Here is a 27,387-nt window from a genome sequence, read left to right on the forward strand (position 1 = left end):
CCATAGAGTCACTCATTTCCTGGACTACAGCTCCCATCATGCCCCGCGCCCCATAGAGCCAAGTTACTTCCGGGACTACAGCTCCCGTCATGCCCCGCGCCCCATAGAGTCAGTCATTTCCGGGACTACAGCTCCCGTCATGCCCCGCGCCCCATAGAGTCACTCATTTCCTGGACTACAGCTCCCATCATGCCCCGCGCCCCATAGAGTCACTCATTTCCTGGACTACAGCTCCCATCATGCCCCGCGCCCCATAGAGTCACTCATTTCCTGGACTACAGCTCCCATCATGCCCCGCGCCCCATAGAGTCACTTATTTCCTGGACTACAGCTCCCATCATGCCCCGCGCCCCATAGAGTCACTTATTTCCTGGACTACAGCTCCCATCATGCCCCGCGCCCCATAGAGTCACTTATTTCCGGGACTACAGCTCCCATCATGCCCCGCGCCCCATAGAGTCACTTATTTCCGGGACTACAGCTCCCATCATGCCCTGCACCCCATAGAGTCACTCATTTCCGGGACTACAGCTCCCATCATGCCCCGCGGCCGCTTTCCTGCTCTCAAATCCCCCCCGATCCCTCCCAGTTCCCTCCCAGTTCATCCCAGTCACGCCCGGCACTCCAGTTGAGCCCTCAGTTCGCCTTTATTGCCGTCCCGGTCCCTCCCAGTTTGTCCCAGTTCGTCCCAGTGCGGGTTATCTCAGGCCCAGTTTCTTCTTCTCGCGCTGCTTGCGCCGCACGACCTCCAGGTTCCGGTCCTTCCACTGGCTCTTGCGCAGCTTGATGGGCCGGCTGCCCACGTACTTCCCTGCAAACTGGGCTTACTGGGACGGACTGGGAGGCTGGGGGTCCCCAAGGTTCCCACCGTGGCCCCCGATGTCCCCAGGTTTTCCAAAATCTCAAATCCCAACAAATGTCCCAATGTCCCGTCGATGTCCCCTAAACGCCAGATGTCCCCGATGTCCCCAAATCCCCCCAATGTCCCCAAATCCCCCCATTGTCCCCAACCCCCCAATGTCCCCAAATCCCCCCAATGTCCCCAATTCCCCCAGTGTCCCCAACCCCCACAATCCCCCCAATGTCCCCAGTGTCCCCAACGTCCCCAACCCCCCCAACATCCCCAACCCCCTCAATGTCCCCAAATCCCCCCATTGTCCCCAAACCCCCCAATGTCCCCAACGCCCACAATCCCCCCAATGTCCCCATTGTCCCCAACCCCCCAATGTCCCCAACCCCCCCATTGTCCCCAACCCCCCCCGATGTCCCCAACCCCCCCAACGTCCCCAACTCCCCCAATGTCTCCAACGTCCCCAACCCCCCTGATGTCCCCAACCCCCCCAACGCCCCCCAACCCCCCCAACGCCCCCCAATCCCCCAATGTCCCCAAATCCCCCCAATGTCCCCAACACCCCCCAATGTCCCCAATGTCCCCAAATCCCCCAATGTCCCCAACCCCCCCGATGTCCCCAACCCCCCCAATGTCCCCAACCACCTCAATGTCCCCAACCCCCCCAATGTCCCCAAACCCCAAATGTCCCCAACCCCCACAATCCCCCCAATGTCCCCGGTGTCCCCAACGTCCCCAACCCCCCCAACATCCCCAAACCCCCAATGTCCCCAACCCCCCCGATGTCCCCAACCCCCCCAATGTCCCCAAACCCCCAATGTCCCCAAATCCCCCCAACATCCCCAACCACCTCAATGTCCCCAAATCCCCGCAATGTCCCCAAACCCCTGATGTCACCAACCCCCTCAATGTCCCCAATTCCCCCAGTGTTCCCAATCCCCCAATGTCCCCAGCCCCCCCAATGTCCCCAATCCCCTCAATGTCCCCAATGCCCCCAATGTCGCCAATGTCCCTAACACCCCCCAATGTCCCCAAATGGCTCCAAATCCCCCCAATGTCCCCAACCCCCCCAATGTCCCCAACCCCCTGATGTCCCCAACCCCCACAATCCCCCCAATGTCCCCAGAGTCCCCAATGTTCCCAAATCCCCCCAATGTCCCCAAACCCCAAATGTCCCCAACCCCCACAATCCCCCCAATGTCCCCAGTGTCCCCAAACCCCCAATGTCCCCAACCCCCCCCAATGTCCCCAGGCCCCCCGATGTCCCCAATGTCCCCAACTCCCCAACATCCCCAACCACCTCAATGTCCCCAACCCCCCCGATGTCCCCAACCCCCCCATTGTCCCCAAATCCCCTCAGTGTCCCCAACCCCTCCAATGTCCCCAGCCCCCCCAATGTCCCCAATGTCCCCAACCCCCCAATGTCCCCAACCCCCCCAATGTCCCCAAACCCCCCCAATGTCCCCAACCCCCCAATGTCCCCAACCCCCCAATGTCCCCAACCCCCCCAATGTCCCCAACCCCCCCATTGTCCCCAACCCCCCCAACATCCCCAAACCCCCAATGTCCCCAAATCCCCCCATTGTCCCCAAACCCCCAATGTCCCCAACCCCCCCCAATGTCCCCAACGCCCCCCGATGTCCCCAATGTCCCCAACCCCCCCAACGCCCCCAACGTCCCAAATGTTCCCAGTGTCCCCAAATCCCCCAATGTTCCCAGCCCCACCAATGTCCCCAAAACCCCCAATGTCCCCAAATCCCCCCAATGTCCCCAATGTCCCCAACCCCCCCGATGTCCCCAAATCCCCCAATGTCCCCAACCCCCCCAATGTCCCCAACCCCCCAGTGTCCCCAACCCCCCCAATGTCCCCAACCCCCCCAGTGTCCCCAACCCCCACAACGTCCCCAAACCCCCAATGTACCCAAACCCCCAATGTCCCCAGCCCCCCCAATGTCCCCAACCCCCCCAACGTCCCCAACCCCCCAATGTCCCCAAATCCCCCGATGTCCCCAATGTCCCCAACCCCCCAATGTCCCCAACCCCCCAATGTCCCCAACCCCCCCGATGTCCCCAATGTCCCCAACCCCCCCAATGTCCCCAACCCCCCCAATGTCCCCAACCCCCACAATGTCCCCAAACCCCCAATGTCCCCAAATCCCCCCAACATCCCCAACCACCTCAATGTCCCCAACCCCCCCATTGTCCCCAACCCCCCCAGTGTCCCCAACCCCCAATGTCCCCAAATCCCCCCATTGTCCCCAAATCCCCCCATTGTCCCCAAACCCCCAATGTCCCCAACCCCCCCCAATGTCCCCAGGCCCCCCGATGTCCCCAATGTCCCCAACCCCCCCAACGCCCCCAACGTCCCAAATGTTCCCAGTGTCCCCAAATCCCCCAATGTTCCCAGCCCCACCAATGTCCCCAAATCCCCCCAATGTCCCCAAATCCCCTCAGTGTCCCCAACCCCCCCATTGTCTCCAACCCCCCAGTGTCCCCAACCCCCCCAGTGTCCCCAACCCCCACAACGTCCCCAAACCCCCAATGTACCCAAACCCCCAATGTCCCCAGCCCCCCCAATGTCCCCAACCCCCCCAACGTCCCCAACCCCCCCAACATCCCCAACCCCCCAATGTCCCCAAATCCCCCGATGTCCCCAACCCCCCCGATGTCCCCAATGTCCCCAACCCCCCAATGTCCCCAACCCCCCCCGATGTCCCCGACATCCCCAACCCCCCCATTGTCCCCAAACCCCCCCAATGTCCCCCGCGACGTCCCCCCGACGTCCCCCCTGGGCGTCCCCTCACCGTTCATCTCGCGCATGGCCCTGACGTAGTCGTTGGGGTCCTTGAAGGACACGAAGCCGTAGCCCTTGGTCTTGCCCGAGCGCTTGTCCCGGATCACCTTGGCCTTCAGGAAGGACGGGAAGCGCCCGAAGGCGCGGCCCAGCGTCTCGTCGTTCACCTCGTTCCCCAGGTCCCCGCAGAAGATGCGGAAGTCGTCTGGATTTGGGGCGAAAAAACGGCGGGTTTGGGTCGTTACGGGGTCATCGTGAAGTTACGGGGTCATCGTGAAGTTACGAGGTCATCGTGAAGTTCTGGAGTCGTGAGGAGACCTCAGAGCCCCAGGGTCTCCTCATTGACCTCATTCCACAAATCCCCACAGAAAACGTGAGAATTGTCCGGATTTGGGGTGAAAAACAGCAAATTTGGGTCGTTTCGGGGTCATCGTGAAGTTATGGGAGCATCGTGAAGTTACGGGGTCATCGTGAAGTTCTGGGGTCACGTGGAGACCTCAGGGTCATGTTCTAGCCCAGGGTCTCCTCATTGACCTCATTCCCCAAATCCCCACAGAAAACGTGAGAATTGTCCGGATTTGGGGCGAAAAATGGCGATTTTGGGTCATTTCGGGGCCATCGTGAAGTTCTGGAGTCGTGAGGAGACCTCAGAGCCCCAGGGTGTCCTCATTGACCTCATTCCCCAAATCCCCACAGAAAACGTGAGAATTGTCCGGATTTGGGGTGAAAAACAGCAATTTTGGGTCGTTTCGGCGTCATCGTGAAGTTATGGGAGCATCGTGAAGTTATGGGGTCATCATGAAGTTCTGGGGCCGTGAGGAGACCTCAGGGTCATGTTCTGGCCCAGGGTGTCCTCATTGACCTCATTCCCCAAATCCCCACAGAAAACGTGAGAATTGTCCGGATTTGGGGCGAAAAAATGGCGATTTTGGGTCGTTTCGGGGTCATCGTGAAATTACGGGGTCATCGTGAAGTTATGGGGCCATCGTGAAGTTCTGGGGCCGTGAGGAGACTTCACAGCCCCAGGGTCTCCTCATTGACCTCGTTCCCCAAATCCCCACAGAAAAACGTGAGAATTGTCCGGATTTGGGGTGAAAAACGGCGATTTTGGGTCGTTTTGGGGTCATTGTGAAATTACGGGGTCATCGTGACGTTGTGGGGTCGTCACAAAGTTCTGGAGTCGTGAGGAGACCTCAGGGTCACGTTCTGGCCCAGGGTGTCCTCATTGACCTCATTCCCCAAATCCCCACAGAAAACGTGAGAATTGTCCGGATTTGGGGTGAAAAACGGCGATTTTGGGTCGTTTCGGGGTCATCGTGACATTTCCCGGACTACAACTCCCATCGTGCCCTGCGGCGCCGTCCCCACGCCCCTTAAAATGATCCCAGTGCCTCCCAGTCCAAACCAGTTCAAACCAGTTCTCTCCAATCCCCTCCCAGTTTATCCCAGTTCCCTCCCAGTCCCTCCCAGTTTGTCCCAGTCCAGTTCCCTCCCAGTTCCCTCCCAGTCCATCCCAGTTCCCTCCAATCCCCTCCCAATCCCTCCCAGTTCCCCCCAGTCACTCCCAGTTCCCCCCCAATCCTTTTCCAGTTCATCCCAGTTCCCTCCCAGTCCGTCCCAGTTCCCCCCAGTCCCCCCAATCCTTTCCCAGTTTCCTCCCAGTTTATCCCAGTCCCTCCCAGTTCTCCCCCAATCCCCTCCCAGTTCCCTCCCACTCCCTCCCAGTATAACCCAGTCCCTCCCAGTATAACCCAGTCTCTCCCAGTATAACCCAATCCCCTCCCAGTTCACCCCAGGTCCCTCCCAGTCCCCTCCCAATCCCCTCCCAGTTCCTCCCAGTCCCCCCAATCCCCTCCCAGTCACTCCCAGTTCCCTCCCAATCCCATCCCAGTTTATCCCAGTCCCTCCCAGTTCCCCCCAATCACTCCCAGTCCCTCCCAGTTCCCCCAGTCCCCCCAATCCCCTCCCAGTTTCCTCCCAGTTTATCCCAGTCCCTCCCAGTCCCCTCCCACTTCCCCCCCAATCCCCTCCCAGTCCCCCCCAATCCCCCCCCAGTCTCTCCCAGTTCCCTCCCAGTCCCTCCCAGTTTATCCCAGTCCCCTCCCAGTTCCCCCCAGTCCCTCCCAGTCACTCCCAGTTCCTCCCAGTTCCCTCCCAATCCCATCCCAGTCCCCCCCAATCCCCTCCCAGTTTATCCCAGTTCCCTCCCAGTTCCTCCCAATCCCCTCCCAGTTCCCTCCCAGTCCCTACCAGTATAACCCAGTCCATCCCAGTTTATCCCAGTCACCTCCCAGTTCCCCCCAGTCCCTCCCAGTTTATCCCAATCCCATCCCAGTCCCCCCCAATCCCCTCCCAATCCCCTCCCAGTCCCCCCCAATCCCCTCCCAGTTTATCCCAGTTCCCTCCCAGTCCCCCCCAATCCCCTCCCAGTCCCTCCCAGTCCCCCCCAATCCCCTCCCAGTCCCCTCCCAGTCCCTCCCAATCCCCTCCCAGTTTATCCCGGTTCCCTCCCAGTCCCTCCCAGTCCCTCCCAGTCCCCCCCAATCCCATCCCAGTCACTCCCAGTCCCCTCCCAGTCCCTCCCAGTCCCTCCCAGTCCCTCCCAGTTCATCCCAGTCCCCTCCCAGTCCCTCCCAGTCCCTCCCAGTTCATCCCAGTCCGTACCAGCGTCCCACTCCAGCAGGCTGGGATCCTCCCAGCTGCTCCCGGCCGCCGTGCGGATGCAGCGCTTCAGCCGCTCGCCCCGCCCCTTCCGCTTGTCCTCGGCCGCGGGCTCCGCCCCCACCTGACGGACAGCTGTCAATCACCCGGGACGCGCCCACCACACCCGCCCCAAAGGAAACGCCCTGCGTCCGTAAGCTCCGCCTCCTTCTGGATGACCCCACCCCGTCTCTACGGAGAGCTGCCCATCATCGGGACACGCCCACCCCGCTGTGGACACGCCCACTGCACTGTAGCCACGCCCACCCCCCTGTGGACACGCCCGCTCCACTCTCAACCAACCAAGAAACCCCCGAAGTTGGAGCTCCGCCCACTTCTGCACTGCCCTGCTGCATCCTAATGGGCACCTGTCAATCACAGGGGACACGCCCACCCCACCCAGGACACGCCCACCCACATCTGGACACACCCATCCAGACAAAAGTCCCATTTGCAGGCTCCGCCCCCTTTTGACAGCCCCGCCTCTTTCTAATTGGCACCTGTCAATCACTCAGGACACGCCCAGCCCACTATGGGCACGCCCACTCCGAGCCACGCCCACCCAGCAGGAGACTCCTTGATTTAGGCTCCGCCCCCCTTCAGTCAGCCCCTTCCCCATCCTGAAGGGCAGCTGTCAATCACCTGGCCACGCCCACTCCACCAGGGACAACGCCCACCCCAGGAAATGCCACCACCCGCCAGAGGCTCCGCCCCTTTCCCCACAGCTGTCAATCACTGGAGCTTGTCCATGGACACGTCCAGCGCCATTTGGCCACGCCCCGAGGCCACACCCCCGGCCTCACAGCCCCGCCCCAAACACCTGTCAATCATTCCTGAAAGCCACACCCACTTACCTTCAGCCCCACCCACTCGATGCCCTTAAGTCCCGCCCCTTTAGCCCCACCCATGCCTCAAGCTCCACCCACTTGCATTTAGCCCCACCCCATCCCCATAAGCCCCACCCACCCCATTCCTCACCCAGGCCCCGCCCCTTTAAGCCCCACCCACCTCTGGCACAGGGAAGGGTGGATCCTGTGGGCGTGGCCTGCGCAGGGGGCGTGGCACAGGGGCCATGTGGGCAGGGCCGGGGCGTGGCTCCGGAGGGGGCGTGGCCATGGCGGGGGGCGGAGCCGGGAGGCTGGGACCAATCCGTGGCTCCTCCGGGGGCGGGGCCCGGGGGGGCGGGGTCTCCTCCTGTGGGGGGTGGGGCCAGGAAGGGAGGGGTTAAAGGGGGCGGGGCTTCCTGGGGTGTTAAAGGAGGCAAAAGGGGCGTGGCTAAAGGGGAGGGGCTAAAAGGGGTGGGGTTAAAGGGGAGGGGCCACGGGGCAGAGATTAAAAGGGGAGGGGCTAAAGGGGCGTGGCTAAAGGGGAGGGGCCACGGGGCAGAGATTAAAAGGGGAGGGGCTAAAGGGGGTGGGGCTAAAGGGGAGGGGCCAAATGAGGCACACTCAGAGGGGGAGGGGCCTGGAGGGGCGGGGCCTCCTGTCGTGGGAGGGGCCAAAGGGGAGAGGTGAAAGTGGGCGTGGCTTCCTGGTGTGGGGGAGGGGTTAAGGGGGGGTGGGGTTAAAAGGGGCGGGGCCACTCTGGGGGGGACGTTGGGGACACTGAGGCGACACCGGGGGGGTGGCAGAAATTTGGGGACACCGGGGGGGTCATGGGGACATTTGGGGACACTGGGGGGGTGACAGGGACATTTGGGGACACCGGGGTGACACCGGGGGGGTCGGGAGGAGATTTGGGGACACCGGGGTGACACCGGGGGGGTCACGGGGACATTTGGGGACACTGAGACGACACCGGGGGGGTGACAGAAATTTGGGGACACCGGGGGGGTGACGGGGACATTTGGGGACACCGGGGGGGGGGTGGCAGAAATTTGGGGACACCGGGGGGGTCAGGAGGAGATTTGGGGACACCGGGGGGGTCATGGGGACATTTGGGGACACCGGGGTGACACCGGGGGGGTCGGGAGGAGATTTGGGGACACCGGGGGGGTGACAGAAATTTGGGGACACCGGGGGGGTGACAGAAATTTGGGGACACTGAGGCGACACTGGGGGGGTGACAGAAATTTGGGGACACCGGGGGGGTCAGAAGGAGAATTGGGGACACCGGGGTGACACTGGGGGGGTGACAGAGATTTGGGGACACTGAGGCAACACCGGGGGGGTGACAGAGATTTGGGGACACCGGGGGGGTGACAGAAATTTGGGGACACCGGGGGGGGGTCAGGAGGAGATTTGGGGACACCGGGGGGGGGTCACGGGGACATTTGGGGACACTGAGGCGACACCGGGGGGGTGACAGAAATTTGGGGACACTGGGGGGGGTCAGGAGGAGATTTGGGGACACTGAGGTGACACTGGGGGGGTGACAGAGATTTGGGGACACCGGGGGGGTCACGGGGACATTTGGGGACACCGGGGGGTGACAGAGATTTGGGGACACCGGGGGGGTGGCAGAAATTTGGGGACACCGGGGGGGGGTCAGGAGGAGATTTGGGGACACTGAGGCGACACCAGGGGGGTGACAGAAATTTGGGGACACCGGGGGGGGGGTCAGGAGGAGATTTGGGGACACTGAGGTGACACTGGGGGGGGGTGACAGAGATTTGGGGACACCGGGGGGGGGTGACAGAAATTTGGGGACACCGGGGGGGTCACGGGGACATTTGGGGACACTGGGGGGGGGTCAGGAGGAGATTTGGGGACACCGGGGTGACACCGGGGGGGTCGGGAGGAGATTTGGGGACACCGGGGGGGTCACGGGGACATTTGAGGACACTGGGGGGGTCACGGGGACATTTGGGGACACTGAGGCGACACTGGGGGGTCAGGAGGACATTTGGGGACACCAAGGTGACACTGGGGGGGTGACAGAAATTTGGGGACACCGGGGGGGGGTCAGGAGGAGATTTGGGGACACCGGGGGGGTCACGGGGACATTTGGGGACACTGAGGCGACACTGGGGGGGTCAGGAGGACATTTGGGGACACTGGGGGGGTCACGGGGACATTTGGGGACGCCGGGGCTCACCGGGGCGCGCCGGGGGGGGGTGGGGTACACGGTGGGCGCCGCCTGGATGACGGGCGGGGTCGGTTTGGGGGGGGCCCGGGGGGGGCCCCGGGGGGGCCACTCGTGGTCCCGCGGCCACCGGGGGCAGGGGGGGCACGGGCGCCCCTCCCCCCCCCGCCTGCGGGGACAAGCGGGGGTCAGGAGGGGGGAAAACCATAAAAAAACCCCCGAAATTCTGACCCAAAAACTCAAAAATTCGCCGCGAAACCGCGCAAATTGTGCCCTAAAAATCACCGAATTCTGCCCGAAAAATGCCCAAAATTCTGATCCAAAAAACCCAAATTCTGCCCTAAAAAAGCCCAAATTCTGCCCTAAAAATCACCAAATTCTGCCCAAAAAATGCCCGAAATTCTGACCCAAAAACCCCCAAATTCTGCCCTAAAAAAGCCCAAATTCTGGCCTAAAAATCACTGAATTCTGCCCGAAAAATGCCCAAAATTCCGATCCAAAAAACCCAAAAATCTGCCCTAAAAATCTCAAATTCTACCTAAAAAAATCCCAGAATTCTAACCCGAAAAACCAAAATTCAGCCCCAAAATACCCCAAAATTCTGCCTTAAAAATCACTGAATTCTGCCCAAAAAATGCCCAAAATTCTGACCCAAAAAACCCCAAAATTCTGCCTCAAAAAAGCCCAAATTCTGCCCTAAAAATCACCGAATTCTGCCCTAAAAAGCCTCAAAATTCTGACCCAAAAACCCAAAATTTTGCCTCAAAACCGCCCAAATTCTGCCCTAAAAATCACCAAATTCTGCCCAAAAAATCCCCAAATTCTGACCGAAAAATTCCCAAAATTCTGCCCCAAAAAACCCAAAATTCTGCCTCAAAAAAGTCCCAAATTCTGCCCTAAAAATCTCAAATTCTGCCTGAAAAATGCCCAAAATTCTGATCCAAAAAAGCCCAAATTCTGCCCTAAAAATCACCAAATTCTGCCCAAAAACCCCCCAGAATTCTGATCCAAAAAACCAAAATTCTGACCAAAAACGTCCCAAATTCTGCCCTAGAAATCACTGAATTCTGCCCAAAAAATCCCCAAAATTCTGGTCCAAAAAACCCAAAATTTCGTCTCAAAACCGTCCAAATTCTGCCCTAAAAATCTCAAATTCTACCTAAAAAACCCCCAGAATTCTGACCCAAAAAACCAAATTCTGCCCCAAAAAATCACCAAATTCTGCCCGAAAAATGACCAAATTCTGCCCGAAAAATCCCCGAAATTCTGCCCCAAAAAACCCCAAAATTCTGCCCCAAAAAATCCCCAAAATTCTGCCCTAAAAATCACCAAATTCTGCCCGAAAAATCCTCAAAATTCTGACCCAAAAACCCAAAATTTCGCCGCAAAACCGCCCAAATTCTGCCCTAAAAATCACCAAATTCTGCCCAAAAAATGCCCGAAATTCTGATCCAAAAAAGCCCAAATTCTGCCCTAAAAAAACCCAAAATTCTGCCCCAAAAAAGCCCAAATTCTGCCCTAAAAATCTCAAATTCTGCCTGAAAAATGCCCAAAATTCTGATCCAAAAAACCCCAAATTCTGCCTCAAAAAAGCCGAAATTCTGCCCTAAAAATCACCAAATTCTGCCCAAAAAATGCCCGAAATTCTGACCCAAAAACCCCCAAATTCTGCCTCAAAAAAGCCCAAATTCTGGCCTAAAAATCACTGAATTCTGCCCGAAAAATGCCCAAAATTCCGATCCAAAAAACCCAAAATTCTGCCCTAAAGATCTCAAATTCTACCTAAAAAAATCCCAGAATTCTAACCCGAAAAACCAAAATTCAGCCCCAAAATACCCCAAAATTCTGCCTTAAAAATCACTGAATTCTGCCCAAAAAATGCCCAAAATTCTGACCCAAAAAACCCCAAAATTCTGCCTCAAAAAAGCCCAAATTCTGCCCTAAAAATCACCGAATTCTGCCCGAAAAATGCCCAAAATTCTGACCCAAAAAACCCCAAAATTTCGTCTCAAAACCGTCCAAATTCTGCCCTAAAAATCTCAAATTCTACCTAAAAAACCCCCCAGAATTCTGACCCAAAAAACCGAAATTCTGCCCCAAAAAACTCCAAAATTCTGACCTGAAAATCTCAAATTCAGACCCAAAAAAACCCAAAATTCTGCCCCCAAAAAACCCAAATTCAGCCCAAATTCCACCGGTTTCCTCCCAGTTCCTCCCAGTATAACCCAATTCCTCCCAGTCCCTCCCAGTTTGTCCCAGTCCCTCCCAGTTCCTCCCAGTTTATCCCAGTCCCTCCCAGTTCCTCCCAGTTCCTCCCAGTCCCTCCCAGTTTATCCCAGTCCCTCCCAGTTTATCCCAGTCCCCCCAGTTTATCCCAGTTTATCCCAGTTCCCTCCCAGTCCATCCCAGTTCATCCCAGCCCCTCCCAGTTTGTCCCAGCCCCTCCCAGTCCCTCCCAGTCTCTCCCTGTATATCCCAGTTTACCCCAGTCCCTCCCAGTCTATCCCAGTATATCCCAATTCCTCCCAATCCCCTCCCAGTCCCTCCCAGTTCATCCCAGTTCCCTCCCAGTTTATCCCAGTTCATCCCAGTCCCTCCCAGTTCCCTCCCAGTTTATCCCAGTCCCTCCCAGCCCCTCCCAGTCCCTCCCAGTATATCCCAGTTCCCTCCCAGTTTATCCCAGTTCCTCCAAATCCCCTCCCAGTCCCTCCCAGTCCCTCCCAGTTTATCCCAATCCCATCCCAGTTCCTCCCAGTCCCTCCCAGTTTATCCCAGTCCCTCCCAGTTTATCCCAGTTCCTCCAAATCCCCTCCCAGTCCCTCCCAGTATATCCCAGTTTATCCCAATCCCCTCCCAGTCCCCTCCCAGTCCCTCCCAGTCCCCTCCCAGTTCCCTCCCAGTTCATCCCAGTCCCTCCCAGTTCATCCAATTCCCTCCCAGTCCCATCCCAGTTCCTCCCAGTTTATCCCAATCCCCTCCCAGTTCCCTCCCAGTTCCTCCCAGTCCCTCCCAGTTCCTCCCAGTCCCCTCCCAGTCCATCCCAGTCCCTCCCAGTCCCTCCCAGTTCATCCCAGTCCCTCCCAGTTCCTCCCAGTTCATCCCAGTCCCTCCCAGTTCCTCCCAGTTTATCCCAGTCCCTCCCAGTTCCTCCCAGTACATCCCAGTTCCCTCCCAATCCCCTCCCAGTTCCTCCCAGTCCCTCCCAGTCCCTCCCAGTTTATCCCAGTCCCTCCCAGTTTGTCCCAGTCCCTCCCAGTTCCATCCCAGTTCATCCCAGTCCCTCCCAGTTTATCCCAGTCCCTCCCAGTCCATCCCAGTCCCTCCCAGTCTATCCCAATCCCTCCCAGTTTATCCCAGTCCCTCCCAGCCCCTCCCAGTCCCTCCAGTATATCCCAGCCCCTCCCAATCCCCCCCAGTCCCTCCCAGTTTATCCCAGTTCCTCCCAGTCCCTCCCAGTTCATCCCAGTCCCTCCCAGTCCCCTCCCAGTCCATCCCAGTCCATCCCAGTTCCTCCCAGTCCCCTCCCAGTCCCTCCCAGTCCATCCCAGTCCCTCCCAGTCCCCTCCCAGTTCCTCCCAGTACATCCCAGTTTATCCCAGTCCCCCCCAGTCCCCCCCCAGTCCCCTCCCAGTACATCCCAGTTTATCCCAGTCCCCCCCAGTCCCCCCCAATCCCTCCCAGTCCCTCCCAGTTCCCTCCCAATCCCTCCCAGTTCATCCCAGTCCCCTCCCAGTCCATCCCAGTTTATCCCAATCCCCTCCCAGTATATCCCAGTTTATCCCAGTCCCTCCCAGTCCCTCCCAGTCCCTCCCAGTTCCATCCCAGTCCCTCCCAGTCCCTCCCAGTCCCTCCCAATCCCCTCCCAGTCCATCCCAGTTTATCCCAATCCCCTCCCAGTCCCTCCCAGTCCCTCCCAATCCCTCCCAGTCCCTCCCAGTCCCTCCCAGTCCCCCCAGTTTGGCTCACCGGGCTGGCCGCTCGCAGGGCGCCCCCCATCGGCGCCCCCAGGGGGGTGGGGGGGGGTCTCTGCAGGGGGGGAGGGGCGAGCAGCAGGGGGGGGGGGGCGGGGGGGGGCCCCCAGGGGCGGCCCCACCCCCACCATGGCCCCCGGGCGGGGGGCGCAGGCCCAGGGGACCCCGGGGAGCCGCTGGGGACACCGGGGGACAGCGGGTCAGCGCCGGCGCCGCCGCGGCGCCCCGCCGGCCCGAAATCCCAAAAAACGGCCCCAAACCCCAAAAAAACGGCCCCAAATCCCCAAAAAAACGGCCCCAGAATGTCCCGAAATCCCAAAAAAACGGCCCCAGAATGTCCCCAAATCCCAAAAAAACGGCCCCAAACCCCCAAAAAACGGCCCCAGAATGTCCCGAAATCCCAAAAAAACGGCCCCAAATCCCCAAAAAACGGCCCAAACGGCCCCAAATCCCCAAAAAACGGCCCCAGAATGTCCCGAAATTCCAAAAAAACGGCCCCAAACCCCAAAAAAACGGCCCCAAATCCCCAAAAAACGGCCCCAAATCCCAAAAAAGGCCCCAAATCCCCAAAAAAACGGCCCCAAATCCCCAAAAAAAACGGCCCCAGAATGTCCCGAAATCCCAAAAAAAAACGGCCCCAAAGCCCAAAAAAACGGCCCCAAATCCCCAAAAAACGGCCCCAAATCCCAAAAAACGGCCCCAAATCCCCAAAAAACGGCCCCAAATCCCCGAAAAAAACGGCCCCAAATTCCCAAAAAAAACACGGCCCCAGAATGTCCACAAATCCCAAAAACGGCCCCAAATCCCAAAAACGGCCCCAAATCCCCAAAAAACAGCCCCAGAATGTCCCGAAATTCCAAAAAACGGCCCCAAATCCCCAAAAAAAACGGCCCCAAATCCCCAAGAAACGGCCCCAGAATGTCCACAAATCCCAAAAAACGTCCCCAGAATGTCCACAAATCCTCAGAAATGTCCCCAAACCCCAAAAAACGGCCCCAGAAATGTCCCCAAGTCCTCAGAAACGTCCCCAAATCCCAAAAAATGTCCCCAAATCCCAAAAAACGGCCCCAAATCGCCAAAAAACGGCCCCAGAAATGTCCCCAAGTCCTCAGAAATGTCCACAAATCCCAAAAAATGTCCCCAAATCCCCAAAAAAACGGCCCCAGAATGTCCACAAATCCAAAAAAACGTCCCCAGAATGTCCACAAATCCTCAGAAATGTCCCCAAACCCCAAAAAACGGCCCCAGAAATGTCCCCAAGTCCTCAGAAACGTCCCCAAATCCCAAAAAATGTCCCCAAATCCCAAAAAACGGCCCCAAAATCGCCAAAAAACGGCCCCAGAAATGTCCCCAAGTCCTCAGAAATGTCCACAAATCCCAAAAAATGTCCCCAAATCCCCAAAAAAAACGGCCCCAGAATGTCCACAAATCCAAAAACGGCCCCAGAATGTCCACAAATCCCAAAAAACGGCCCCAAATCCCCAAAAAACGGCCCCAAATCCCCAAAAAAAAACGGCCCCAAATCCCCAAAAAACGGCCCCAGAATGTCCACAAATCCCAAAAACGGCCCCAAATCCCAAAAAACGGCCCCAGAAATGTCCCCAAATTCCAAAAAATGTCCCCAGAATGTCCACAAATCCAAAAAAAACGGCCCCAAATCCCAAAAAACGGCCCCAAACCCCAAAAAACGGCCCAGAAATGTCCCGAAATCCAAAAAAAACGGCCCCAGAATGTCCCAAAATCCCAAAAAAAAACGGCCCCAAATCCCCAAAAAACGGCCCCAAATCCCCAAAAAAACGGCCCCAGAATGTCCCCAAATCCCAAAAAAACGGCCCCAGAATGTCCCCAAATCCCAAAAAATGTCCCCAAATCCCAAAAAATGGCCCCAGAAATGTCCCAAACCCCAAAAAAAGTCCCCAAATCCCAAAAAAACGTCCCCAGAATGTCCCGAAATCCCAAAAAACGGCCCCCAAAATGTCCCCAAATCCCAAAAAAGTCCCCAAATCCCAAAAAATGTCCCCAAATCCCAAAAAACGGCCCCAAATCCCCAAAAAACGGCCCCAGAAATGTCCCCAAATCCTCAGAAATGTCCCCAAAATGTCCCCAAATCCAAAAAACGGCCCCAGAATGTCCACAAATCCCAAAAAACGTCCCCAGAATGTCCCGAAATCCCAAAAAACGGCCCCAGAAATGTCCCGAAATCCCAAAAAACGGCCCCAAATCCCAAAAAAACGGCCCCAAATCCCCAAAAAAACGGCCCCAGAATGTCCCAAAATCCCAAAAAATGGCCCCAGAATGTCCACAAATCCCAAAAAACGGCCCCAGAATGTCCCGAAATCCCAAAAAACGGCCCCAAATCCCAAAAAACGGCCCAGAATGTCCACAAATCCCAAAAAATGTCCCCAAATCCCAAAAAACGGCCCCAGAAATGTCCCCAAATTCCAAAAAATGTCCCCAGAATGTCCACAAATCCCAAAAACGTCCCCAAATCCCAAAAAATGTCCCCCAAAATGCCACAAATCCTCAGAAATGTCCCCAAATCCCAAAAAATGTCCCCAAATCCTCAGAAATGTCCCCAAAAATGTCCCCAAAACCCAAAAACGGCCCCAGAAATGTCCCCAAATCCCAAAAAATGTCCCCAAATCCCAAAAAACGTCCCCAGAATGTCCCCAAATCCCCAAAAAATGTCCCCAGAAATGTCCCCAAACCCCAAAAAACGTCCCCAAAATGTCTCCAAATCCCCAAAAAGTCCCCAAATCCGCAGAAATGTCCCCAAAAATGTCCCCAAAATGTCCCCAATGTCCCCAGTGTCCCAATGTCCCCAGTGTCCCCCCAATGTCCCCGATGTCCCCAATGTCCCCAGTGTCCCCAATGTCCCCAAATGTCCCCAATGTCCCCAATGTCCCCATTGTCCCCAATGTCCCCAATGTCCCCAATGTCCCCAATGTCCCCAATGTCCCCAAAGTCCCCAATGTCCCCAAAGTCCCCAATGTCCCCAGTGTCCCCAATGTCCCCAATGTCCCCAGTGTCCCCAATGTCCCCATTGTCCCAGTGTCCCCAATGTCCCCAATGTCCCCAATGTCCCCAGTGTCCCCAATGTCCCCATTGTCCCCAGCGTCCCCCCAATGTCCCCAATGTCCCCAATGTCCCCAATGTCCCCAATGTCCCCAATGTCCCCCATTGTCCCCAGTGTCCCCAATGTCCCCAATGTCCCCAATGTCCCCAATGTCCCCAATGTCCCCCATTGTCCCCAGTGTCCCCAATGTCCCCAGGGTGTCCCCAATGTCCCCAATGTCCCCAATGTCCCCAGTGTCCCCCAGTGTCCCCCCAGTGTCCCCAATGTCCCCAGCCTCGCTGTCCCAATGTCCCCAATGTCCCCAATGTCCCCCCAATATCCCCAGTGTCCCCAATGTCCCCAATGTCCCCAATGTCCCCAATGTCCCCAGTGTCCCCCCAGTGTCCCCAACGTCCCCATACCTGGGCGCTGCAGCACGTGTGGCACGAAGGCCGGGCGCAGGATCGGTGGCCTCTGCGGTGACACTGCTGGGGACAGCAGGGGACAAAGGGGACACTGGGGACACTGGGGACATTGGGGACACTGGGGGGGGTTGGGGACAGCAGGGGACATTGGGACATTGGGGACATTGGGGACATGGGGACATTGTGGACAGCAGGGGACACTGGGGACATTGGGGACAGCGAGGTTGGGGACATTGGGGACAGCAGGGGACACTGGGGACATTGGGGACAGCGAGGTTGGGGACACTGGGGACAGCAGGGGACATTGGGACATTGGGGACACTGGGGGGGGTTGGGGACAGCAGGGGACATTGGGACATTGGGGACACTGGGGACATTGGGGACAGCCAGGGGACATTGGGGACATTGGGGACAGCCAGGGGACCTTGGGGACATTGGGGACATTGGGGACAGCGAGGCTGGGGACATTGGGGACAGCGAGGCTGGGGACATTGGGGACAGCAGGGGACACTGGGGGGGGTTGGGGACAGCCGGGGACAAAGAGGACATTGGGGACACTGGGGACAGCCAGGGGACACTGGGGACATTGGGGAGAGCCGGGGGACATTGGGGACATTGGGGACATTGGGGACGTTGGGGATATCGGGATGTTGGGGACATTGGGGACACTGGGGACGTTGGGGACAGCGGGGGATGTTGGGGACAGCGGTGACATTGGGGACGTTGGGGACATTGGGGACATCGGGGACGTTGGGGACATTGGGGACATTGAGGACATTGGGGACATCGGGGACGTTGGGGACATTGGGGGACACTGAGGACGTTGGGGACAGCGGTGGCACTGACCTGGCCCCACGAATGGCACCGGGGGTGTCCCCAAGGGGGGGACGGTGGCGGCGGCGGCGGCGCGAGCCTCGAGGGACTGCTGGACCTGGGGACAGCGAGGGGACACTGAGGGGACAGCGAGGGGACGTCGGGGACGCTGAGGGCGTTGGGGACATCGGGGACATCGGGGACGTTGAGGGGACATTGGGGACATCGGGGACGTTGGGGACATCGGGGACGTTGGGGACATCAGGGACATTGGGGGATTGGGGACATTGGGGACACTGGGGACATTGGGGACATCGGGGACGTTGGGGACATCGGGGACTTTGAGGGGATTGGGGACATTGGGGACATCGGGGACGTTGAGGGGACATTGGGGACGTTGGGGACATTGAGGGGATTGGGGACATCGGGGACATTTGGGACATTGGGGACATCGGGGACATCGGGGACGTTGAGGGCATTGGGGACATTTTGGGGACATTAGAGTGGTTGGGGACATTGGGGACACTCAAGTGACATTTGGTGACATTTAGGGACACTTGGGGACACTCAGGTGACACTTGGGGACATTTGGTGACACCCAGGTGACATTTGGGGACACTTGGTGACACCCAGGTGACACTTGGGGACATTTGGGGACACCTGGGGACACTCAGGTGACACTCAGGTGACACTTGGGGACACTTGGGGTCATTTGGGGACACTCAGGTGACAGTTGGGGGACATTTGGTGACACTTGGGGACACTTGGGGACATTTGGGGACACCCAGGTGACACTTGGGGACACTCAGGTGACATTTGGGGACACTTGGTGACACTTGGTGACACTCAGGTGACACTCGGGGACACCCAGGTGACACTTGGTGACACTTGGGGACACTCGGGGACACTCAGGTGACACCTGGGGACACCCAGGTGACATTTGGGGACACCCAGGTGACACCTGGGGACACTTGGGACATTTGGGGACACTCAGGTGACACTTGGGGACACTTGGGGTCATTTGGGGACACTCAGGTGACATTTGGGGACACCCAGGTGACACTTGGGGACACTTGGGGACACTTGGGGACATTTGGGGACACTTGGAGACACTTGGTGACACTCAGGTGACATTTGGGGACATTTGGGGACACCTGGTGAACACTCATGTGACACTTGGTGACACTTGGTGACACTCAGGTGACACTCAGGTGACATTTGGTGACACTTGGGGACACTTGGGGACACTCAGGTGACACTTGGTGACATTTGGGGACACCCAGGTGACACTCGGGGACACACAGGTGACACCTGGGGACACTCAGGTGACACTTGGGGACACTTGGGGACATTTGGTGACACCCAAGTGACACTTGGTGACACTCAGGTGACACTTGGGGACATTTTGGTGACACTCAGGTGACACTTGGGGACACTTGGGGACATTTGGGGACACTCAGGTGACACTTGGTGACACTCAGGTGACATTTGATGACACCCAGGTGACATTTGGTGACACTTGGTGACATTTGGGACACTTGGTGACACCCAGGTGACATTTGGTGACACCCAGGTGACATTTGGGGACACTCAGGTGACACTTGGTGACACCCAGGTGACACTTGGTGACACTTGGTGACACCCAGGTGACATTTGGTGACACCCAGGTGACATTTGGGGACACTTGGTGACATTTGAGGACACTTGGGGACACCCAGGTGACATTTGGGGACACTCAGGTGACATTTGGTGACACCCAGGTGACATTTGGGGACACTCAGGTGACATTTGGTGACACTCAGGTGACATTTGGTGACATTTGGTGACATTTGGTGACACTCAGGTGACAGTTGGTGACACTCAGGTGACAGTTGGTGACATTTGGGGACACTCAGGTGACACTTGGTGACATTTGGTGACACTTGGTGACATTTGGGGACACTCAGGTGACATTTGGGGACATTTGGTGACACCCAGGTGACATTTGGTGACACCCAGGTGACATTTTGGGGACACTCAGGTGACACTTGGGGACACTCAGGTGACATTTGGGACATTTGGGGACATTTGGTGACACCCAGGTGACACTTGGTGACACTCAGGTGACCACTTGGTGACATGTGGTGACACCCAGGTGACACTTGGGGACACTCAGGTGACATTTGGTGACATTTGGTGACACCCAGGTGACATTTGGGGACATTTGGGGACACTCGGTGACATTTGGTGACACTTGGGGACACTCAGGTGACATTTAGGGACACTTGGGGACACTCAGGTGACATTTGGTGACATTGGTGACACCCAGGTGACATTTGGGGACACTTGGGGACACTCAGGTGACACTCAGGTGACACTCAGGTGACATTTGGGGACACTCAGGTGACATTTAGGGACACTTGGGGACACTCAGGTGACACTTGGTGACATTTGGTGACACCCAGGTGACATTTGGTGACACTTGGGGACATTTGGTGACACTCAGGTGACATTTGGTGACACTTGGGGACATTTGGTGACACTCAGGTGACACTCAGGTGACATCTGGGGACATTTGGTGACACCCAGGTGACATTTGGTGACACTTGGGGACATTTGGTGACACTCAGGTGACACTCAGGTGACATCTGGGGACATTTGGTGACACCCAGGTGACATTTGGTGACACTTGGGGACATTTGGTGACACTCAGGTGACACTCAGGTGACATCTGGGGACATTTGGTGACACCCAGGTGACATTTGGGGACACCCAGGTGACATTTGGTGACACCCAGGTGACACTTGGTGACATTTGGGGACACCCAGGTGACACTTGGTGACATTTGGTGACACTCAGGTGACATTTGGGGACACTTGGTGACACCCAGTGACATTTGGGGACACTCAGGTGACATTTGGTGACATTTGGTGACACTCAGGTGACATTTGGGGACACTTGGTGACACTTGGTGACATTTGGTGACACTCAGGTGACATTTGGGGACACTTGGTGACACCCAGGTGACATTTGGGGACACTTGGTGACACTTGGTGACATTTGGTGACACTCAGGTGACATTTGGTGACATTTGGTGACACCCAGGTGACACTTGGTGACATTTGGTGACACTCAGGTGACACCTGGGGACACCCAGGTGACATTTGGGGACACTCGGTGACATTTGGTGACATTTGGTGACATTTGGTGACATTTGGGGACACTCGGTGACATTTGGTGACATTTGGGGACATTTGGGGACACACCTGCTGGTAGGTGTTGGTGGCGATGATCGGGCGCAGGACGGGGGGCGGGGCCAGGGGGTCCCCGGGGGCGGGGCCTGGAGCCCCCAGCACCTCCTGCTCGAACCTGCACCAGTATAAACCAGTAAGGACCAGTACAGACCAGTATGGACCAGTACAGACCAGTATAAACCAGTACAGACCAGTAAAAACCAGTACAGACCAGTACGGACCAGTATGGACCAGTACGGACCAGTACGGACCAGTATGGACCAGTACGGACCAGTACGGACCAGTACAGACCAGTATAAACCAGTACAGACCAGTAAGAACCAGTACAAACCAGTATAAACTGGTAAAAGCCAGTACAGACCAGTGTGGACCAGTATAAACTGGTAAAAACCAGTACAGACCAGTACAGACCAATATGGACCAGTACGGACCAGTATGGACCAGTACAGGCCAGTATAAAAACAGTAAAAACCAGTAAAAACCAGTACAGACCAGTAAAAAACCAGTATAAACCCGTAAAAACCAGCACAGACCAGTATGGACCAGTACAGACCAACAAGGACCGTAAAACCAGTAAAAACCAGTACAGACCAGTATGGACCAGTACAGACCAGTACGGACCAGTACAGACCAGTACGGACCAGTATAAACCAGTAAAAACCAGCACAGACCAATCTGGACCAGTACAGACCAGTCTGGACCAGTACAGATCAGTATGGACCAGTACAAACCAGTATGGGCCAGTAAGGACCAGTATGGGCCACAACAAACCAGTACAGACCACCACGAACCAACAAAAACTAGCACAAACCAGTAAGAACCAGTATAAACCAGTAAGAACCAGTACAAACCAGTATGGGACCCCGCCCAGTGCCCCCCAGTAACCCCAAAACCCCGCCCCCGTTACCGCGGCAACGCCAGGCCCCGCCCATCCCCACCTCAACCCCGCCCCCGTTACCACGACAACGCTAAACCCCGCCCATCCTTCCCTCAGGCCCCGCCCCCGTTACCACGGCAACGCCAAACCCCGCCCATCCCCACCTTAAACCCCGCCCCCGTTACCACGGCAACGCCAAACCCCGCCCATCCTTCCATCGGGCCACGCCCCCGTTGCCATGGCAGCATTCAGGACACGCCTCTCCCCTAAGCCCCGCCCCCGTTGCCATGGCAGCACGCAGAACCCCCCACTCATCTCCATTAAGCCACGCCCCCCCGTTCCCATGGCAACCCAAAGTCCCGCCCCCTCCCGGCCGCCATGACAGCCGCGCCGCTCCCTTCCCCTCACAGCGCCATCTCCGCCTCCATCTCCTTCAGCCGCTCCTCGCCGCTCTTCACCGCGGCCCCGCCGCCTCCCGCCGCCGCTCCGGGCCCCGCCGCCACCACCGCCGCGCCACCGGGCCCGGCTCCCGCCGCCATCCCCGGCCCCGCCGCTCCGGGAGCCGCAGCAGCCGCCATGGCCGAGACAGCCGCAGCACTTCCGCCCGCCTGAGGGGGGGCACTTCCGGCGCGGCGCAGTGACGTCACTCCGCGCGACAACACCAAAAAAAAAAAAACTAAAAAAAAAAACCGAACGCGATTTTGGGGCGAAATCGCGGAAAAATGGACAAAAATGGCGGCGGAAGGGGCGAAAAGCGCTTTAATGGCGGCGACGCAGCGGGGAGGCCGCGGGGCAGGGCGCGCTCAGCGCTTGAGCTCGCTGTAGACGTCCCCGCGCGCGCCCTGCAGCTCCTTGGTAGGGCGAGTCCTGCTCCGGGGGGCGGGGCTTGGGCGGGGCTGTGGGGGGAAAGGGGGCGTGGCCAATGGGAGACACGCCCAGTGTCCCCCAGTAACACCCCCAGTGACTCCCAGTAACACCCAGTGACTCCCAGTGACTCCCAGTAACACCCAGTGCCCTCCCAGTGCCCTCCCAGTGACTCCCAGTAACACCCAGTGCCCTCCCAGTGCCCTCCCAGTGCCTCCCAGTAACCCCAGTAACACCCAGTGCCCTCCCAGTGCCCTCCCAGTGCCTCCCAGTGCCCTCCCAGTAACCCCCAGTGCCCTCCCAGTAACCCCCAGTGCCCTCCCAGTAACCCCAGTGCCCTCCAGTGCCTCCAAGTGCCCTCCAGTAACCCCCAGTAACACCCAGTGCCCTCCCAGTGCCCTCCCAGTAACCCCCAGTGCCTCCCAGTAACACCCAGTGCCCTCCCAGTAACACCCAGTGCCCTCCCAGTGCCCTCCCAGTGCCCTCCCAGTAACACCCAGTGACTCCCAGTAACACCCAGTGCCCTCCCAGTAACCCCCAGTGCCCTCCCAGTGCCTCCCAGTAACCCCCAGTGCCCTCCCAGTAACCCCCAGTGCCTCCCAGTAACACCCAGGTGCCCTCCCAGTAACACCCAGTGCCCTCCCAGTGCCTCCCAGTAACACCCAGTGCCCTCCCAGTAACCCCCAGTGCCCCGCCCCCAAAAATCCCTCCCTCTTTAGCCACGCCCCCATGTTAGCAGCTGTCAATTATTTAGGCCACGCCCACCAGCAGCCCCTCCCTCTTTAGCCACGCCCCAGCTAGCAGCTGTCAATTATTTAAGCCACGCCCACCGACAGTCCCTCCCCCTTTAGCCACGCCCCCATGCTAGCAACTGTCAATTATTTAAGCCACGCCCACCGACAGTCCCTCCCTCTTTAGCCACGCCCCCATGCAAACAACTGTCAATTCTTTAAGCCACGCCCACCACCAGCCCCTCCCTCTTTAGCCACGCCCCCATGCTATCAACTGTCAATTCTTTAAGCCACGCCCACCACCAGCCCCTCCCTCTTTAGCCACGCCCCCATGCTAACAACTGTCAATTATTTAGGCCACGCCCACCAGCAGCCCCTCCCTCTTAGCCACGCCTCCATGCTAGCAGCTGTCAATTATTTAGGCCACGCCCACCAGCAGCCCCTCCCTCTTTAGCCACGCCCCCATGCTAGCAACTGTCAATTATTTAGGCCACGCCCACCAGCAGCCCCTCCCTCTTTAGCCACGCCCCCATGCTAGCAACTGTCAATTATTTAAGCCACACCCACCAGCAGCCCCTCCCTCTTTTAGCCACACCCCCATGCTAGCAGCTGTCAATTATTTAAGCCACACCCACCACCAGCCCCTCCCTTTTTAGCCACGCCCCCATGCTATCAACTGTCAATTCTTTAAGCCACGCCCACCAGCAGCCCCTCCCTCTTTAGCCACGCCCCCATGCTAATAACTATCAATTATTTAAGCCACACCCACCACCAGCCCCTCCCTTTTTAGCCACGCCCCCATGCTATCAACTGTCAATTCTTTAAGCCACGCCCACCAGCAGCCCCTCCCTCTTTAGCCACGCCCCATGCTAATAACTATCAATTATTTAAGCCACGCCCACCAGCAGCCCCTCCCTCTTTAGCCACGCCCCCATGCTAGCACCTGTCAATTATTTAGGCCACGCCCACCACCAGCCCCTCCCTCTTTAGCCACACCCCCATGCGAACAACTGTCAATTATTTAAGCCACGCCCACCAGCAGCCCCTCCCTCTTTAGCCACGCCCCCATGCGAACAACTGTCAATTATTTAGGCCACGCCCACCAGCAGCCCCTCCCTCTTTAGCCACGCCCCCACACTAGCATCTGTCAATTATTTAGGCCACGCCCACCAGCAGCCCCTCCTCTTTAGCCACGCCCCCACGCTAGCAGCTGTCAATTATTTAGGCCACGCCCACCAGCAGCCCCTCCCTCTTTAGCCACGCCCCATGCTAGCAGCTGTCAATTATTTAGGCCACGCCCACCAGCAGCCCCTCCCTCTTTAGCCACGCCCCCATTCTAGCAGCTGTCAATTATTTAAGCCACACCCACCAGCAGCTCTTCCCTCTTAAGCCACGCCCCCATGCTAGCAGATGTCAGTTATTTAGGCCACGCCCACATGCAATCTCTTGCCACTTGACCACGCCCACAAATTTGCTTATCTGCTTTGGCCACGCCCACAAAAACGGTCCCTCCGTTCAAGCCACGCCCATAAACAGCTCCTCCCTTTTTAGCCACACCCACAAACCGCCATCACCTCTGGCCACGCCCACACCCCCGCCACTTTCCCTTGACCACGCCCACAAAAACCGGTCCCGCCGCTTTGACCACGCCCACCTCGGCGGCCCCGCCCCGCCAGCCAATAGGCCGCGCCCGCGATCAGCAGCGTCATGATGACGTCAGCGGCCACGAGCGCCGCGATTGGCCCCGGCCCCGGAGGCAGCCGGAACATTCTGGAAAAGGGGGCGGGGTCACCCGGTGACGTCACCGCGACCCCGCCGTGACCCCGAGCTGGGGGGGGAGGGGCCTCACCTGGCTGGGCGGCGGCCGCTCCTGGGACCGGAAGTGAGCGAGGGAGGGGGGCGGGGCTTGGCTCAGCCCCTCCCCCCCTTATGCCCCGCCCCTTTCCGCCCCTCCCTTTTAGGGAGGGGTCAAAAGGGCGGGGGAGGGGTAAAAATGGGTGGGGGAGGGGCTCGGGGGGGGTCCTCAGGGGTGGGGGAGGGGCTCGAAGGTGGGGGAGGGGCACAGGGGGGGTCCCCAGGGGTTGGGGGAGGGGCTAGAAGGTGGGGGAGGGGCTTTGGGTTGGGGTCCCCTGGGGTTGGGGGGAGGGGCTCGGGGCGTGGGGGAGGGGCTACAGGGGGGGGGGTCCCCAAGGGGAGGGGGAGGGGCTGAGGGGGGCGGGGGTCCCGGGGGTGGGGGAGGGGCCTATCCCACCCCTCCCCCACCCCCCCAATTTCTCCGCCATTCCCCTCCCCCACCCCAGGGCCTGGCCACTTCTTCTTTTGGGGGCGGGGCCCGGGAGGGTCCCCCGGGGGTGGGGGAGGGGCGGGGGGGGGTGGGGGGGGGGGGGGGGAGGGGGAGACCCTCAGGGTGGGGGAGGGGCGGGGAAGGGCCCCCCCGGGGAGGGGGAGGGCCCTCACCGAGCAGCAGGAGGACGAGGAGGCCGAGGGTCCCTGGGGGGGGCCATGGCGGCGGTGGGGGGAGGGGGAAGGGGCGGGGCCGGGTGTGGCAGCTCAGGCCACGCCCCCTCCGGAGTCACGGCCTCTGATTGGGCGGCCCCGCCGCCCCGCCCCGAAACTCGTGACCGTCCCCCCCCTTTCCCCAGAACTTCCCCATTTTGGGGTCCCTGCTCTAGCCACGCCCCTTGCCCAACAAGCCCCGCCCACTCGCCCGCAAGAGCCGCCTTTATTAAGCTCCGCCCCGCCTTTAAACCCCGCCCCCTTTTAACCGCGCGCGGCCCCTTTAAGGCTCCATGGGCGGGGCCCCCTTCGGCTCCGCCCACCGCCCCCTTCGATTGGCCGAATCAGCCGAGACCCCCCCCCCCCCCTCCCACCCGCGCGCTGATTGGCTCCGGCAGCGCGACTGAACCCGGAAGTCGCGCTCTGATTGGTCCCAGCGCCGCGAGGCGGGAGTGAAGGAGGGGGAGGAGGCGGGCGCTGATTGGTCCCCGCGTCACGTGGGTGGGGGGCGTGGCTTGCGCGAGGCAGGGCGGGAAAGGCGCGGCCCTGAGGAGGCCCCGGGCGGACGCGACCACTGCGAGTGCGTGACGGGGGGGGATTTGAGGGGTCCTGGGGGGGTTTTTGGGGGGATTTTGGGGGGGATTTGTGGTGGGGGGGGGTTCCAGGGGGTCCCAGGGAGTTTGGGTAGGCCGGAGAGGGGGGGGGGATGGAAGGAGCATGGGTGTTCCGGGGGGAGGTTGTTTGGGGGGGTCCGGGAGGGACCATTTTGGGGATTTGGGGGGGGGTTTGGGGGGGATTTTGGGGGGTCTGGGCGGGACCATTTTGGGGTTTTGGGGGGGGGATTTTTGGGGGTCTGGGAGGGACCATTTGGGATTTGGGGGGATTTTGGGGGTTTTGGGGGGGGTCCGGGAGGGGCCATTTTGGGATTTTGGGGGTCTTGAGGACATTTTGGGGGTCTGGGAGGGACCATTTTGGGATTTGGGGGGGATTTGGGGGTCCGGGAGGGACCATTTTGGGATTTGAGGGGGGGTTTTGGGGGGGATTTGGGGGGTCCGGGAGGGACCATTTTGGGGTTTTGGGGGGGGTTTGGGGGGGAATTTTGGGGGGTCTGGGCGGGACCATTTTGGGGATGTGGGGGGTTTTTTTGGGGGGTCCAGGACGGACCATTTTGGGATTTGGGGGGGATTTTGGGGGTTTGGGGGGTCTGGGAGGGACCATTCGGGATTTGGGGGGGTTTTGGGGGTCTTGGAGAGGGACCATTTTGGGATGTGGGGGGTTTTTGGGGGGTCCAGGAGGGACTATTTTTGGGGTTTTGGGGGGTCTTGAGGACATTTTGGGGGTCCGGGGGGGACCATTTTGGGGTTTGGGGGGGGATTTTGGGGGTCCAGGACGGACCATTTTGGGATTTGGGGGGGATTTTTGGGGGTCCGGGGGGGACCATTTTGGGATTTGGGGGGGTTTTGGGGTCCAAGCAGGAGCATTTTGGGATTTGGGGGGGATTTTGGGGTCCGGGCGGGACCATTTTGGGATTTGGTGGGGATTTGGGGGGTCTGG

The 27,387-nt window shown here is 58.8% G+C and overlaps 2 protein-coding genes across 2 annotated transcripts; both read right to left on the reverse strand.

Moving 5' to 3' along the window:
- Window positions 1–638: 638 nt before the first annotated feature.
- Window positions 639–22,351, reverse strand: LOC137467771 (RNA-binding protein 42-like). The gene is made up of 10 exons (XM_068179199.1): window positions 22,151–22,351; window positions 20,878–20,980; window positions 17,666–17,750; window positions 16,817–16,879; window positions 13,335–13,515; window positions 9,381–9,537; window positions 7,353–7,538; window positions 6,309–6,429; window positions 3,655–3,849; window positions 639–811 (listed from the first exon to the last, which is right to left on the reverse strand). The coding sequence occupies exons 1-10, from the start codon at window positions 22,318–22,320 to the stop codon at window positions 699–701; spliced, it is 1,374 nt and encodes a 457-aa protein (XP_068035300.1). The 5' UTR covers window positions 22,321–22,351; the 3' UTR covers window positions 639–698.
- A 140-nt stretch (window positions 22,352–22,491) lies between these two features.
- Window positions 22,492–25,891, reverse strand: TYROBP (transmembrane immune signaling adaptor TYROBP). The gene is made up of 4 exons (XM_068179198.1): window positions 25,795–25,891; window positions 25,187–25,204; window positions 24,992–25,107; window positions 22,492–22,638 (listed from the first exon to the last, which is right to left on the reverse strand). The coding sequence occupies exons 1-4, from the start codon at window positions 25,839–25,841 to the stop codon at window positions 22,502–22,504; spliced, it is 318 nt and encodes a 105-aa protein (XP_068035299.1). The 5' UTR covers window positions 25,842–25,891; the 3' UTR covers window positions 22,492–22,501.
- Between the last annotated feature and the right edge of the window lie 1,496 nt (window positions 25,892–27,387).

Source organism: Anomalospiza imberbis, unplaced genomic scaffold, assembly GCF_031753505.1.
Source record: "Anomalospiza imberbis isolate Cuckoo-Finch-1a 21T00152 unplaced genomic scaffold, ASM3175350v1 scaffold_781, whole genome shotgun sequence".
NCBI classification, from domain to species: domain Eukaryota; kingdom Metazoa; phylum Chordata; class Aves; order Passeriformes; family Viduidae; genus Anomalospiza; species Anomalospiza imberbis.

Coding starts and splice junctions, on each gene's coding strand:
- TYROBP (XM_068179198.1), bottom strand. CDS start 25,841: ATGGCCCCCCCCAGGGACCCTCGGCCTCCTCGTCCTCCTGCTGCTCG. Junction 22,639..24,991: donor GGCGGGGCGGGGCCGCCGAG/GTGGGCGTGGTC, acceptor TTCCCCCCACAG/CCCCGCCCAAGCCCCGCCCC.
- LOC137467771 (XM_068179199.1), bottom strand. CDS start 22,320: ATGGCGGCTGCTGCGGCTCCCGGAGCGGCGGGGCCGGGGATGGCGGCG. Junction 20,981..22,150: donor ATGGAGGCGGAGATGGCGCT/GTGAGGGGAAGG, acceptor ATACTGGTGCAG/GTTCGAGCAGGAGGTGCTGG. Junction 3,850..6,308: donor CCTGCTGGAGTGGGACGCTG/GTACGGACTGGG, acceptor CCCCAAATCCAG/ACGACTTCCGCATCTTCTGC.